The sequence below is a fragment of the Oncorhynchus mykiss genome, chromosome 9 (assembly GCF_057628025.1).
Source record: "Oncorhynchus mykiss isolate SJ-2025 chromosome 9, ASM5762802v1, whole genome shotgun sequence".
Classification (NCBI taxonomy): Eukaryota; Metazoa; Chordata; class Actinopteri; order Salmoniformes; family Salmonidae; genus Oncorhynchus; species Oncorhynchus mykiss.
The window spans coordinates 81,649,899-81,662,659 of record NC_143030.1 but is presented as its reverse complement, the minus strand read 5'-3'; the positions used below and the strand labels follow the sequence as shown (position 1 = coordinate 81,662,659).

The 12,761-nt window shown below is 42.6% G+C and overlaps 1 protein-coding gene and 1 long non-coding RNA gene across 18 annotated transcripts in view; both read right to left on the bottom strand.

Annotated features, from left to right (window-relative positions):
• LOC149981353 (uncharacterized) overlaps positions 1-12,761 on the bottom strand; it is a 437,375-nt gene that overhangs the window by 11,654 nt on the left and 412,960 nt on the right. The window lies entirely within an intron of this gene.
• Positions 1-12,761, bottom strand: part of LOC110531290 (transcription factor E3) — a 56,734-nt gene that overhangs the window by 9,714 nt on the left and 34,259 nt on the right. For 4 of the 17 annotated variants that reach the window (XM_090185554.1, XM_090185558.1, XM_090185553.1 and 1 more), the window contains 2 exons: positions 10,716-10,811; positions 4,556-4,679 (listed from right to left, as the gene is read on the bottom strand). In XM_090185554.1, coding sequence (XP_090041680.1) covers positions 4,556-4,679; positions 10,716-10,811 — 220 coding nt within the window. Of the gene's footprint in view, positions 1-4,555; positions 5,895-9,264; positions 10,036-10,091; positions 10,232-10,715; positions 10,812-12,761 lie in introns of those variants that run through there. The other 13 variants (XM_090185556.1, XM_090185560.1, XM_090185555.1 and 10 more) reach the window with 8 other exon arrangements.

Below are 12,761 nucleotides of genomic sequence, written 5' to 3'. Positions count from 1 at the left end.
TTGGCACACCTGTATTTGGAGAGTTTCTCCCATTCTTCTCTGCAGATCCCCTCAAGCTCTGTCAGGGTGGATGGGGAGCGTCGCTGCACAGCTATTTTCAGGTCCCTCCAGAGATGCTCGATCGGATTCAAGTCCAGGGCTCTGGCTGGGACACTCATGGACATTTAGAGACTTTTCCTGAAGCCACTCCTGCATTGTCTTGGCTGTGTGCTTAGGGTCATTGTCCTGTTGGAAGGTGAACCTTCACCCCAGTCTGAGGTCGTGAGAGCAGGTTTTCATCAAGGATCTCTCTGTACTTTGCTCCATTCATCCTTTCCTCGATCCTGACTAGTCTCTCAGTCCCTGCCGCTGAAAAACATCCCCACAGCAGGATGCTGCCACCGCCATGCTTCACCGTAGGGTTGGTGCCAGGTTTCTAGGAAGAGTCTTGGTGGTTCCAAACTTCTTCCATTAAAGAATGATGAGGCCACTGTATTCTTGGGGACCTTCAATGCTGCGGAAATGTTTTGGCACCCTTCTCCAGATCTGTGCCTCGACACAATCCTGTCTCGGAGCTCTACGGAGAATAACTTCGACCTCATGGCTTCGTTTTTTTTCTCTGACATTCACTGTCAACTGTGGGACCTTATATAGACAGGTGTGTGCCTTTCCAAATCATGTCCAATCAATTGAATTTACCACAGGTGGACTCCAATCAAGTTGTAGAAACATCTCAAAGATGATCTATGGAAAAAGGATGCACCGGAGCTCAATTTCTAGTCTCATAGCAAAAGCTCTGAATACTTACATAAATACCGTATTCGTTTTTATTTTTAATACATTTGCAATCATTTCTAAAAAACTTTTTTCATTTTCTCATTATGTGAAAAGGCTTTTTACCACCTGAGGAACAGTGCCAAGGTTTCTCTCTCAGGCTGATACAGAGAGACTCATCCATGCTTTTATTACAAGCAGGCTTGACTACTGTAATGCTCTCTTGTCTGGTCTACCCAAGAAAGCCATTGGTCAACTGCATAACATACAGAATGCTGCAGCACGGGTACTGACCCAAGACCAGACAGAGAGCACACATCACACTGGTGTTAAGTTCTCTGCACTGCCTTGCCTGCCTGTGAGTTTTAGCATTAATTTGAAAGATTCTTCTATTGGTTTTTAAATTGATTGTGCACCCCAACACGTCAGACATGCTTTAAGTTATGTACCCAGTAGGTCCCTCAGGTTCTCTGGCCTTTTAACTCTCCCAAAGCCTAGGACCAAGAGGCATGGAGAGGCAGCCTTATAACTATCCCAAAGCCCAGGACCAAGAGGCATGGAGAGGCAGACTTTTAACAATCTCAAAGCCCAGGACCAAGAGGCATGGAGAGACAGCCTTTTACCTATCCCAAAGCCCAGGACCAAGAGGCATGGAGAGACAGCCTTTTAACTATCCCAAAGCCCAGGACCAAGAGGCATGGAGAGACAGCCTTTTACCTATCCCAAAGCCCAGGACCAAGAGGCATGGAGAGGCAGCCTTTTAACTCTCCCAAAGCCTAGGACCAGGAGGCATGGAGAGACAGCCTTATAACTATCCCAAAGCCCGGGACCAAGAGGCATGGAGAGACAGCCTTTTACCTATCCCAAAGCCCAGGACCAAGAGGCATGGAGAGACAGCCTAGGACCAATAGACATGGAGAGACAGCCTTTTAACTATCCCAAAGCCTGGGACCAAGAGGCATGGAGAGACAGCCTTTTAACTATCCCAAAGCCTGGGACCAAGAGGCATGGAGAGACAGCCTTTTAACTATCCCAAAGCCTCAGACCAAGAGGCATGGAGAGAGAGCCTTATAACTATCCCAAAGCCCAGGACCAAGAGGCATGGAGAGGCAGCCTTTTAACTATCCCAAAGCCAAGGACCAAGAGGCATGGAGAGACAGCCTAGGACCAAGAGGCATGGAGAGACAGCCTAGGACCAAGAGGCATGGAGAGACAGCCTAGGACCAAGAGGCATGGAGAGGCAGCCTTTTAACTATCCCAAAGCCTAGGACCAAGAGGCATGGAGAGACAGCCTTTAGTTACTATGCCCCCAGCCTTTAGTTACTATTACCTCAGCCTTTAGTTACTATGCCCCCAGCCTTTAGTTACTATGCCCCCAGCCTTTAGTTACTATGCCCCCAGCCTTTAGTTACTATGTCCCCAGCCTTTAGTTACTATGCCCCCAGCCTTTAGTTACTATGCTCCCAGCCTTTAGTTACTATGCCCCCAGCCTTTAGTTACTATGCCCCCAGCCTTTAGTTACTATGCTCCCAGCCTTTAGTTCCTATGTCCCCAGCCTTTAGTTACTATGCCCCCAGCCTTTAGTTACTATGCCCCCAGCCTTTAGTTACTATGTCCCCAGCCTTTAGTTACTATGCCCCCAGCCTTTAGTTACTATGCCCCCAGCCTTTAGTTACTATGCCCCCAGCCTTTAGTTACTATGCCCCCAGCCTTTAGTTACTATGCTCCCAGCCTTTAGTTACTATGCCCCCAGCCTTTAGTTACTATTACCTCAGCCTTTAGTTACTATGCCCCCAGCCTTTAGTTACTATGCTCCCAGCCTTTAGTTACTATGCCCCCAGCCTTTAGTTACTATGCCCCCAGCCTTTAGTTACTATGCCCCCAGCCTGTAGTTACTATGCCCCCAGCCTTTAGTTACTATGCCCCCAGCCTTTAGTTACTATGCCCCCAGCCTGTAGTTACTATGCTCCCAGCCTCTAGTTACTATGCCCCCAGCCTTTAGTTACTATGCCCCCAGCCTTTAGTTACTATGCCCCAGCCTTTAGTTACTATGCCCCCAGCCTTTAGTTACTATGCCCCCAGCCTGTAGTTACTATGCCCCCAGCCTTTAGTTACTATGCCCCCAGCCTTTAGTTACTATGCCCCCAGCCTGTAGTTACTATGCTCCCAGCCTCTAGTTACTATGCTCCCAGCCTCTAGTTACTATGCCCCCAGCCTTTAGTTACTATGCCCCCAGCCTTTAGTTACTATGCCCCCAGCCTTTAGTTACTATGCCCCAGCCTTTAGTTACTATGTCCCCAGCCTTTAGTTACTATGCCCCCAGCCTTTAGTTACTATGCCCCCAGCCTGTAGTTACTATGCTCCCAGCCTGTAGTTACTATGCTCCCAGCCTTTAGTTACTATTACCCCAGTCTTTAGTTGCTATGCCCCCAGCCTGTAGTTACTATGCTCCCAGCCTGTAGTTACTATGCTCCCAGCCTTTAGTTACTATGCCCCCAGCCTGTAGTTACTATGCTCCCAGCCTGTAGTTACTATGCTCCCAGCCTTTAGTTACTATTACCCCAGTCTTTAGTTACTATGCCCCCAGCCTTTAGTTACTATGCCCCCAGCCTTTAGTTACTATGCCCCCAGCCTTTAGTTACTATGCCCCCAGCCTTTAGTTACTATTACCCCAGTCTTTAGTTACTATACCCCCAGCCTCTGGAATAGCCTGCTAGAGAACCTGAGGGGGACCAAGAGGCATGGAGAGACAGCCTTTAGTTACTATGCCCCCAGCCTTTAGTTATTATGCTCCCAGCCAGAGAACCTGAGGGGGCTGAAACTGTGGACATATTTAAAATAGATCTTAAAACACACATTTTTAACTTTACTTTTCCTTTTTTATCCTCTTATGTTTATTGTGTAGTAAATATTTCATTTTTTATTTTCATTGTTTTTATTTTTATTTTTTCCCCTGTAAAGCACATGGTCTGAAAGTATTCCCTGTCTGAAATGTGCTGTGTAAATAAAGCTTGATTTGATTTGATGTTATGGAAAGAGCAGGTGTTCGTTCCTATTGTTTCGTACACTCAGTCTATATTACCAGAGATGAACTAGGAAGAGGGAATGACTGAGCGGAAGGCTGAGGCAGAGCTTTATATTGAGAAACATGACTATGGCTCTAAGGCTGAGGCAGAGGTTTATATTGAGAAACATTACTATGGCTCTAAGGCTGAGGCAGAGGTTTATATTGAGAAACATGACTATGGCTCTAAGGCTGAGGCAGAGGTTTATATTGAGAAACATATGGACGAGGACTGATAGTTCTAGTTGTGACTGACTGACTGGACAGGGGAAGTCTGGGTGAGCAATGCTGAGTAAGAACTTTAAAGAGAGAGAAAAATAGAGAGAGAGAATGAGAGCGAGAGAACAAGATGGGGGAGGGAGAGAGATACAGATACAGAGCGAGAGATCGAGTTAGAGAGAAAGACAGACCCTATAAGAGAGAGATAGACCGAGTAAGAGAGAGATAGACAGAGTAAGAGATAAACAGGCAGAAAGTTGAGAGACAGGGAGAAATAGAGAGAAAGACAGAGTAAGAGAGTGACAGAGACAGAAAGAGAGAGTAAGAGAGAGAGAGACAGCGTAAGAGATCGACAGGCAGAAAGTTGAGACACAGGTCAGAAATATAGAGAGATAGAGACAGTTCAGAAACAGCTAGGGATTGAGTGTGATTTAGAGACCAGGCAGACAAGAGAAAGATAGAGATATGAGCGAGAGGGGGTACTGAAGGATAAAGGTGACTGAGAGAGGAATTATTTACCGGTACCAGTTAACTCAGTCTTGATGGTGTGCAGGTCAGCAGGACAGGAGTTGGAGACGGTGATGGTAGGAGCAGCCATCCCTCCACTGCTGAACACATCCAGCATGTTCACTGACACCGGCAGCTGCATACACACAACAACAACACTACTCATAAGGTGTAAACAACAACACTCATAAGGTGTAAACAACAACAACAACACTCATAAGGTGTAAACAACAACAACACTCATAAGGTAACAACAACAACAACACTCATAAGGTGTAAACAACAACACTCATCAGGTGTAAACAACAACAACACTCATAAGGTGTAAACAACAACAACAACACTCATAAGGTGTAAATAACAACAACAACACTCATAAGGTGTAAACAACAACAACAACACTCATAAGGTGTAAACAACAACAACACTCATAAGGTGTAAACAACAACAACACTCATAAGGTGTAAACAACAACAACAAACACTCATAAGGTGTAAACAACAACAACAACCACTCATAAGGTGTAAACAACAACAACACTCATAAGGTGTAAACAACAACAACAACACTCATAAGGTGTAAACAACAACAACACTCATAAGGTGTAAACAACAACAACACTCATAAGGTGTAAACAACAACAACAAACACTCATAAGGTGTAAACAACAACAACACTCATATGGTGTAAACAACAACAACAACAGCAACTCATAAGGTGTAAACAACAACAACAACAGCAACTCATAAGGTGTAAACAACAACACTCATAAGGTGTAAACAACAACAACAGCAACTCATAAGGTGTAAACAACAACAACAGCAACTCATAAGGTGTAAACAACAACAGCAACTCATAAGGTGTAAACAACAACAACACCACTCATAAGGTGTAAACAACAACAAGGATACAACAGCTTTTCGAGGTCATCAACAACTTCCCAAATGTAGTACTCGGTCTACTTCCGCCCTCATCCAAGCAGAAGCAGAAGGCAGTAACAACACTCATAAGGTGTAAACAACAACAACAACAACAACAACTTCCCAAATATAGTACTCGGTCTACTTCCGCCCTCATCCAAGCAGAAGCAGAAAGCAGTGACAACATAATGTGCTTTGATGTCAGAAGTCTCAACATATTAAAACATAACTCCAGTGATAACTTCCCTGGAACGTTGATCATGTGAATTCCAGACTCCGTCTAATGTCTACATATCAGATGAGGTTCGGGTTGCAAAATTCTGGTATCTTTCCTCAAATTCCCCTGGTTCTGCAGAAATCCTGGTTGGAAAATAGATTCCTGGAATCAGGAGGGAATAAAGAGGAAATCTGGAATCATCCAACCAGGATTTCTGGAAGAAAAAAAAAAGAAGAATTTTTGGGGAAAGTTACTGGACTTTTTTTGCAACCCTAGCCAAGGTATAACACGGTAATGACCTCTCACCTCTCTCTCTGCCCAGTAGACAGGCTTCAACCTCTAATCAAATAGATACTCTACATTATATTCATCCAAAACAGCACAACCAGAAAGCAACCACTGACCGGTATAAATCACTAAATTTACAAACAAAATAACAGTAAATCTGAAAAGACAGAAGGAAAAACTAAAAACTCAACTCACAATGTGAACAATACTTTGGGAGTCATAGAAAAAAACAGAACTCCATGGATGGACATGACACAAATCTTTAAATATATCTATCTATGTTTCTTTAAAACTCCTTCCTCTTTGCCCATTGTCCCCACTGTGGTCATGCTTACAGAGTATTAACATACCATAGGAAAAACATTCAAATAAATCAATGTAGAAAACATAGAAAGCCGTCATTTTAATAAATACTGTGTTCAATAAATACTGTGTTTAATAAATACTGTGTTTAATAAATACTATGTTTAATAAATACTGTGTTTAATAAATACTGTGTTTAATAAATACTGTGTTTAATAAATACTGTGTTTAATAAATACTGTGTTTAATAAATACTGTGTTTAATTAATACTGTGTTTAATAGAGTGTGCTAACTGTTTAACAGGCTCCGCGCAGTGTGCTAACAGCTCCGCGCAGAGTGTGCTAACAGTTTAACAGGCTCCGCGCAGAGTGTGCTAACAGCTCCGCGCAGAGTGTGCTAACAGTTTAACAGGCTCCGCGCAGAGTGCTAACAGTTTAACAGGCTCCGCGCAGAGTGTGCTAACAGTTTAACAGGCTCCGCGCAGTGTGCTAACAGCTCCGCGCAGAGTGTGCTAACAGTTTAACAGGCTCCGCGCAGAGTGTGCTAACAGCTCCGCGCAGAGTGTGCTAACAGTTTAACAGGCTCCGCGCAGAGTGCTAACAGTTTAACAGGCTCCGCGCAGAGTGTGCTAACAGTTTAACAGGCTCCGCGCAGAGTGTGCTAACAGTTTAACAGGCACCGTGCAGAGTGTGCTAACAGTTTAACAGGCACTGTGCAGAGTGCTAACAGTTTAACAGGCACCGTGCAGAGTGTGCTAACAGTTTAACAGGCACCGTGCAGAGTGTGCTAACAGTTTAACAGGCACCGTGCAGAGTGTGCTAACAGTTTAACAGGCACCGTGCAGAGTGTGCTAACAGTTTAACAGGCACCGTGCAGAGTGTGCTAACAGTTTAACAGGCACCGTGCAGAGTGTGCTAACAGTTTAACAGGCACCGTGCAGAGTGTGCTAACAGTTTAACAGGCACCGTGCAGAGTGTGCTAACAGTTTAACAGGCACCGTGCAGAGTGTGCTAACAGTTTAACAGGCACCGTGCAGAGTGTGCTAACAGTTTAACAGGCACCATGCAGAGTGTGCTAAAAGTTTAACAGGCACCGTGCAGAGTGTGCTAACAGTTTAACAGGCACCGTGCAGAGTGTGCTAACTGTTTAACAGGCGCTACGCAGAGTGTGCTAACAGTTTAACAGGCACCGTGCAGAGTGTGCTAACTGTTTAACAGGCACCGTGCAGAGTGTGCTAACAGTTTAACAGGCACCGTGCAGAGTGTGCTAACTGTTTAACAGGCGCCGTGCAGAGTGTGCTAACTGTTTAACAGGCACCTGTCAATGTGACCAACATTATTTACTATTCACAACAGGATCAACAGAATACAGTAATAACCACATTGTTAGCATGTCTATATCTCAGTTTCATTATCAGAATACAGTAATAACCACGTTGTTAGCATGTCTATATCTCAGTTTCATTAACAGAATACAGTAATAACCACGTTGTTAGCATGTCTATATCTCAGTTTCATTAACAGAATACAGTAACAACCACATTGTTAGCATGTCTATATCTCAGTTTCATTAACAGAATACAGTAATAACCACATTGCTAGCATGTCTATATCTCAGTTTCATTAACAGAATAGAGTAATAACCACGTTGTTAGCATGTCTATATCTCAGTTTCATTAACAGAATACAGTAATAACCACGTTGTTAGCATGTCTATATCTCAGTTTCATTAACAGAATACAGTAATAACCACGTTGTTAGCATGTCTATTTCTCGGTTTCATTAACAGAATACAGTAATAACCACGTTGTTAGCATGTCTATATCTCAGTTTCATTAACAGAATACAGTAATAACCACGTTGTTAGCATGTCTATATCTCAGTTTCATTAACAAAATACAGTAATAACCACATTGTTAGCATGTCTATATCTCAGTTTCATTAACAGAATACAGTAATAACCACGTTGCTAGCATGTCTATATCTCAGTTTCATTAACAGAATACAGTAATAACCACGTTGTTAGCATGTCTATATCTCAGTTTCATTAACAGAATACAGTAATAACCATGTTGTTAGCATGTCTATATCTCAGTTTCATTAACAGAATACAGTAATAACCACGTTGTTAGCATGTCTATATCTCAGTTTCATTAACAGAATACAGTAATAACCACGTTGTTAGCATGTCTATATCTCAGTTTCATTAACAGAATACAGTAATAACCACGTTGCTAGCATGTCTATATCTCAGTTTCATTAACAGAATACAGTAATAACCACGTTGTTAGCATGTCTATATCTCAGTTTCATTAACAGAATACAGTAATAACCACGTTGTTAGCATGTCTATATCTCAGTTTCATTAACAGAATACAGTAATAACCACGTTGTTAGCATGTCTATATCTCAGTTTCATTAACATAATACAGTAATAACCACGTTGTTAGCATGTCTATATCTCAGTTTCATTAACAGAATACAGTAATAACCACGTTGTTAGCATGTCCATATCTCAGTTTCATTAACAGAATACAGTAATAACCACGTTGTTAGCATGTCTATATCTCAGTTTCATTAACAGAATACAGTAATAACCACGTTGTTAGCATGTCTATATCTCAGTTTCATTAACAGAATACAGTAATAACCACGTTGTTAGCATGTCTATATCTCAGTTTCATTAACAGAATACAGTAATAACCACATTGTTAGCATGTCCATATCTCAGTTTCATTAACATAATACAGTAATAACCACGTTGTTAGGATGTCTATATCTCAGTTTCATTAACAGAATACAGTAATAACCACGTTGTTAGCATGTCTATATCTCAGTTTCAAGTTAAGATAGACCCTTTAGACAGCTACAATGTCAAAATCAATTCAGTGAGAATGTAAAACCTAAGCAAATCCAAACAAACTTTAAAAAAAAAACCTCTTATCTCATCTAACTACAAACAAATTCCACAGAACAACAATAATTTAGTTTACCTCAATCATCTTGTTTATTTTGTTATCATCATGCTGCTGCTGCTCCTGCAGAACAACCAGTATCCTCATCTTTCTCCTGCCGAACCAAACTGCTCTCACACTCAGTCGCTTCCCCTTTCTCTCAGAACAGGCGGTTGAGAAATGGGGAAACATGTTCAGGAGGAGAAAAAAAAAACACCTCTCCTCTCTTTCTCTCCAGTCCACCGTTAGCTAACCTTTAGTCTTCTTAGTTGGCCAACTCTCTCCACATTCTTCACAGTTAAGCTATCAGCATTCTACACCCAGGCAGCCCCCCTCCCTATCCTCCTGCACCATACTGACCCCACCCTGCCCTACTGTAACCCTGGCCTGCTCCTCTAGCCCCGTCCTGGCTACTGTTAGCCATCTGTCACAAGTGTGTTTACTCTCACAGCCAGACTGGATTCCACTGTCTCGGAATAGACATTCAACTACCCCCCCCCCCCCCCAAAAAAAAATAAACGAATCAATGACAGACAAACAGAGATGCAGCTATCAATGTGTTGATAAGCCAATAAGAGCGAGGGTCAACTTTCAGTGAAGGAGAGAAGAGGATTCCATTATTAACTGCTTGCTGCGATAGCAATCTACAAGAAGGCTTACTATGTGTGTTTCACTTGAAGAAGTTGGGCCAACAGATGATTCATTCATCTCCAGGAGTGAATGCATTGTCATATGTTGTTGGTATGATATTTTGCTACCTACCGTGTTGGCTAGCTGTAGTCCAGAGTCCATCAACTTACAGAAGGATACCTACCGTGTTGGCTAGCTGTAGGCCAGAGTCCATCAACTTACAGAAGGATACGTACCGTGTTGGCTAGCTGTAGACCAGGGTCCATCAACTTACAGAAGGATACGTACCGTGTTGGCTAGCTGTAGACCAGGGTCCATCAACTTACAGAAGGATACCTACCGTGTTGGCTAGCTGTAGGCCAGAGTCCATCAACTTACAGAAGGATACGTACCGTGTTGGCTAGCTGTAGACCAGGGTCCATCAACTTACAGAAGGATACGTACCGTGTTGGCTAGCTGTAGTCCAGAGTCCATCAACTTACAGAAGGATACGTACCGTGTTGGCTAGCTGTAGGCCAGAGTCCATCAACTTACAGAAGGATACCTACCGTGTTGGCTAGCTGTAGACCAGAGTCCATCAACTTACAGAAGGATACGTACCGTGTTGGCTAGCTGTAGTCCAGAGTCCATCAACTTACAGAAGGATACCTACCGTGTTGGCTAGCTGTAGACCAGAGTCCATCAACTTACAGAAGGATACGTACCGTGTTGGCTAGCTGTAGACCAGAGTCCATCAACTTACAGAAGGATACCTACCGTGTTGGCTAGCTGTAGACCAGAGTCCATCAACTTACAGAAGGATACCTACCGTGTTGGCTAGCTGTAGACCAGAGTCCATCAAATTACAGAAGGATACCTACCGTGTTGGCTAGCTGTAGACCAGGGTCCATCAACTGAAAGAACTCATCGTTGAGACCGGATTCAAAACTGATGATGCCATCGATCACATCTTCCATCTGAAAGACAGACAGCGCAGGGGTCAGTAGAGGATATATATATATATATATATATATATATATATATATATATACACACACATATACACTACCGTTCAAAAGTTTGGAGTCACTGAGAAATTACCTTGTTTTTGAAAGAAAAGCAATTTTTTTTGTCCATTAAAATCACATCAAATTGATCAGAAATACAGTGTAGACATTGTTAATGTTGTAAATGACTATTGTAGCTGGAAACGGCTGATTTTTAATGGTAATCTACATAGGCGTACAGAGGCCCATTATCAGCAACCATCACTCCTGTGTTCCAATGGCACGTTGTGTTAGCTAATCCAAGTTTATCATTTAAAAGGCTAATTGATCATTAGAAAACCCTTTTGCAATTCTGTTAGCACAGCTGAAAACTGTTGTTCTGATTAAAGAATCAATAAAACTGGCTTTCTTTAGACTAGTTGAGTATCTGGAGCATCAGCATTTGTGGGTTCGATTACAGGCTCAAAATGTCCAGAAACAAATAACTTTCTTCTGAAACTCGTCAGTCTATTCTTGTTCTGAGAAAGAAGGCTATTCCATGCGAGAAATTGCCAAGAAACTGAAGATCTCGTACAACGCTGTGTACTACTCCCTTCACAAAACAGAGCAAACTGGCCCTAACCAGAATAGAAAGAGGGGTGGGAGGCCCCGGTGCGCAACTGAGCAAGAGGACAAGTACATTAGAGTGTCTAGTTTTGAGAAACAGACGCCTCACAAGTCCTCAACTGGCAGCTTCATTAAATAGTACCCACAAAACACCAGTCTCAATGTCAACAGTGAAGAGGCGACTCCGGGATGCTGGCCTTCTCCCTGGTCTCCCTGATAACTGGTCTCCCTGATAACTGGTCTCCCCAGCACCTTGGGTCAGACATACAGCCAGACTGAGATAGCGTGTTAGACCGGTTTAGTCAGGGTGAGAAAGGGTGAGTCATACATAGAAAACCTCTAACTAACCTAACCTCTAACTAATCTAACCTAACCTCTAACTAATCTAACATCTAACTAACCTAACCTAACCTCTAACCTAACCTAACCTCTAACTAACCTAACCTCTAACTAACCTAACCTAACCTCTAACCTAACCTAACCTCTAACTAACCTAACCTCTAACTAATCTAACCTAACCTCTAACTAACCTAACCTCTAACTAACCCAACCTAACCTCTAACTAACCCAACCTCTAACTAACCTAACCTAACCTCTAACTAACCTAACCCAACCTCTAACTAACCTAACCTAACCTCTAACTAACCCAACCTAACCTCTAACTAACCTAACCTAACCTCTAACTAACCCAACCTAACCTCTAACTAACTAACCTAACCTCTAACTAACCCAACCTAACCTCTAACCTAACCTAACCTAACCTCTAACTAACCCAACCTAACCTCTAACTAACCCAACCTCTAATTAACCCAACCTAACCTCTAACTAACCCAACCTCTAACTAACCCAACCTAACCTCTAACCTGTAAAACACTCCACACAGCACTTTAAGGCACAAATTCACAAATATTTGACAACGTGTCTTATTCAGGCTCTTTCCTTCCTTCCTGAAATTCAACCCCTCCTTAATGTCTGAGTAAGACCTTTTTTTGACCAACTGAATTGAAAATCCAGTTAAATTACATTTTAATACAACTTGTTTCATCCCCCTTCAGGGGCAAATTCATGTGATTTTACTATAGAAGTTCAAAAACAAAAGCTTGAATCTGTAATGTGTTAATTCAGGATGAATACAGAGCCACAGACAGCGGAGTACACCTTTAACTAAAGTCTCTGTGGTGTGAAGTGTGCAGAGGTCATTAGCCTAGAACTGTTGTATTTGACAGAACCATTTTGTACTGAATACACATAGCAAGGTGCAGGAGACAGGAGACAGGAGACAGACCAGCCCCAGTCAGACAGACAGGCAGACAG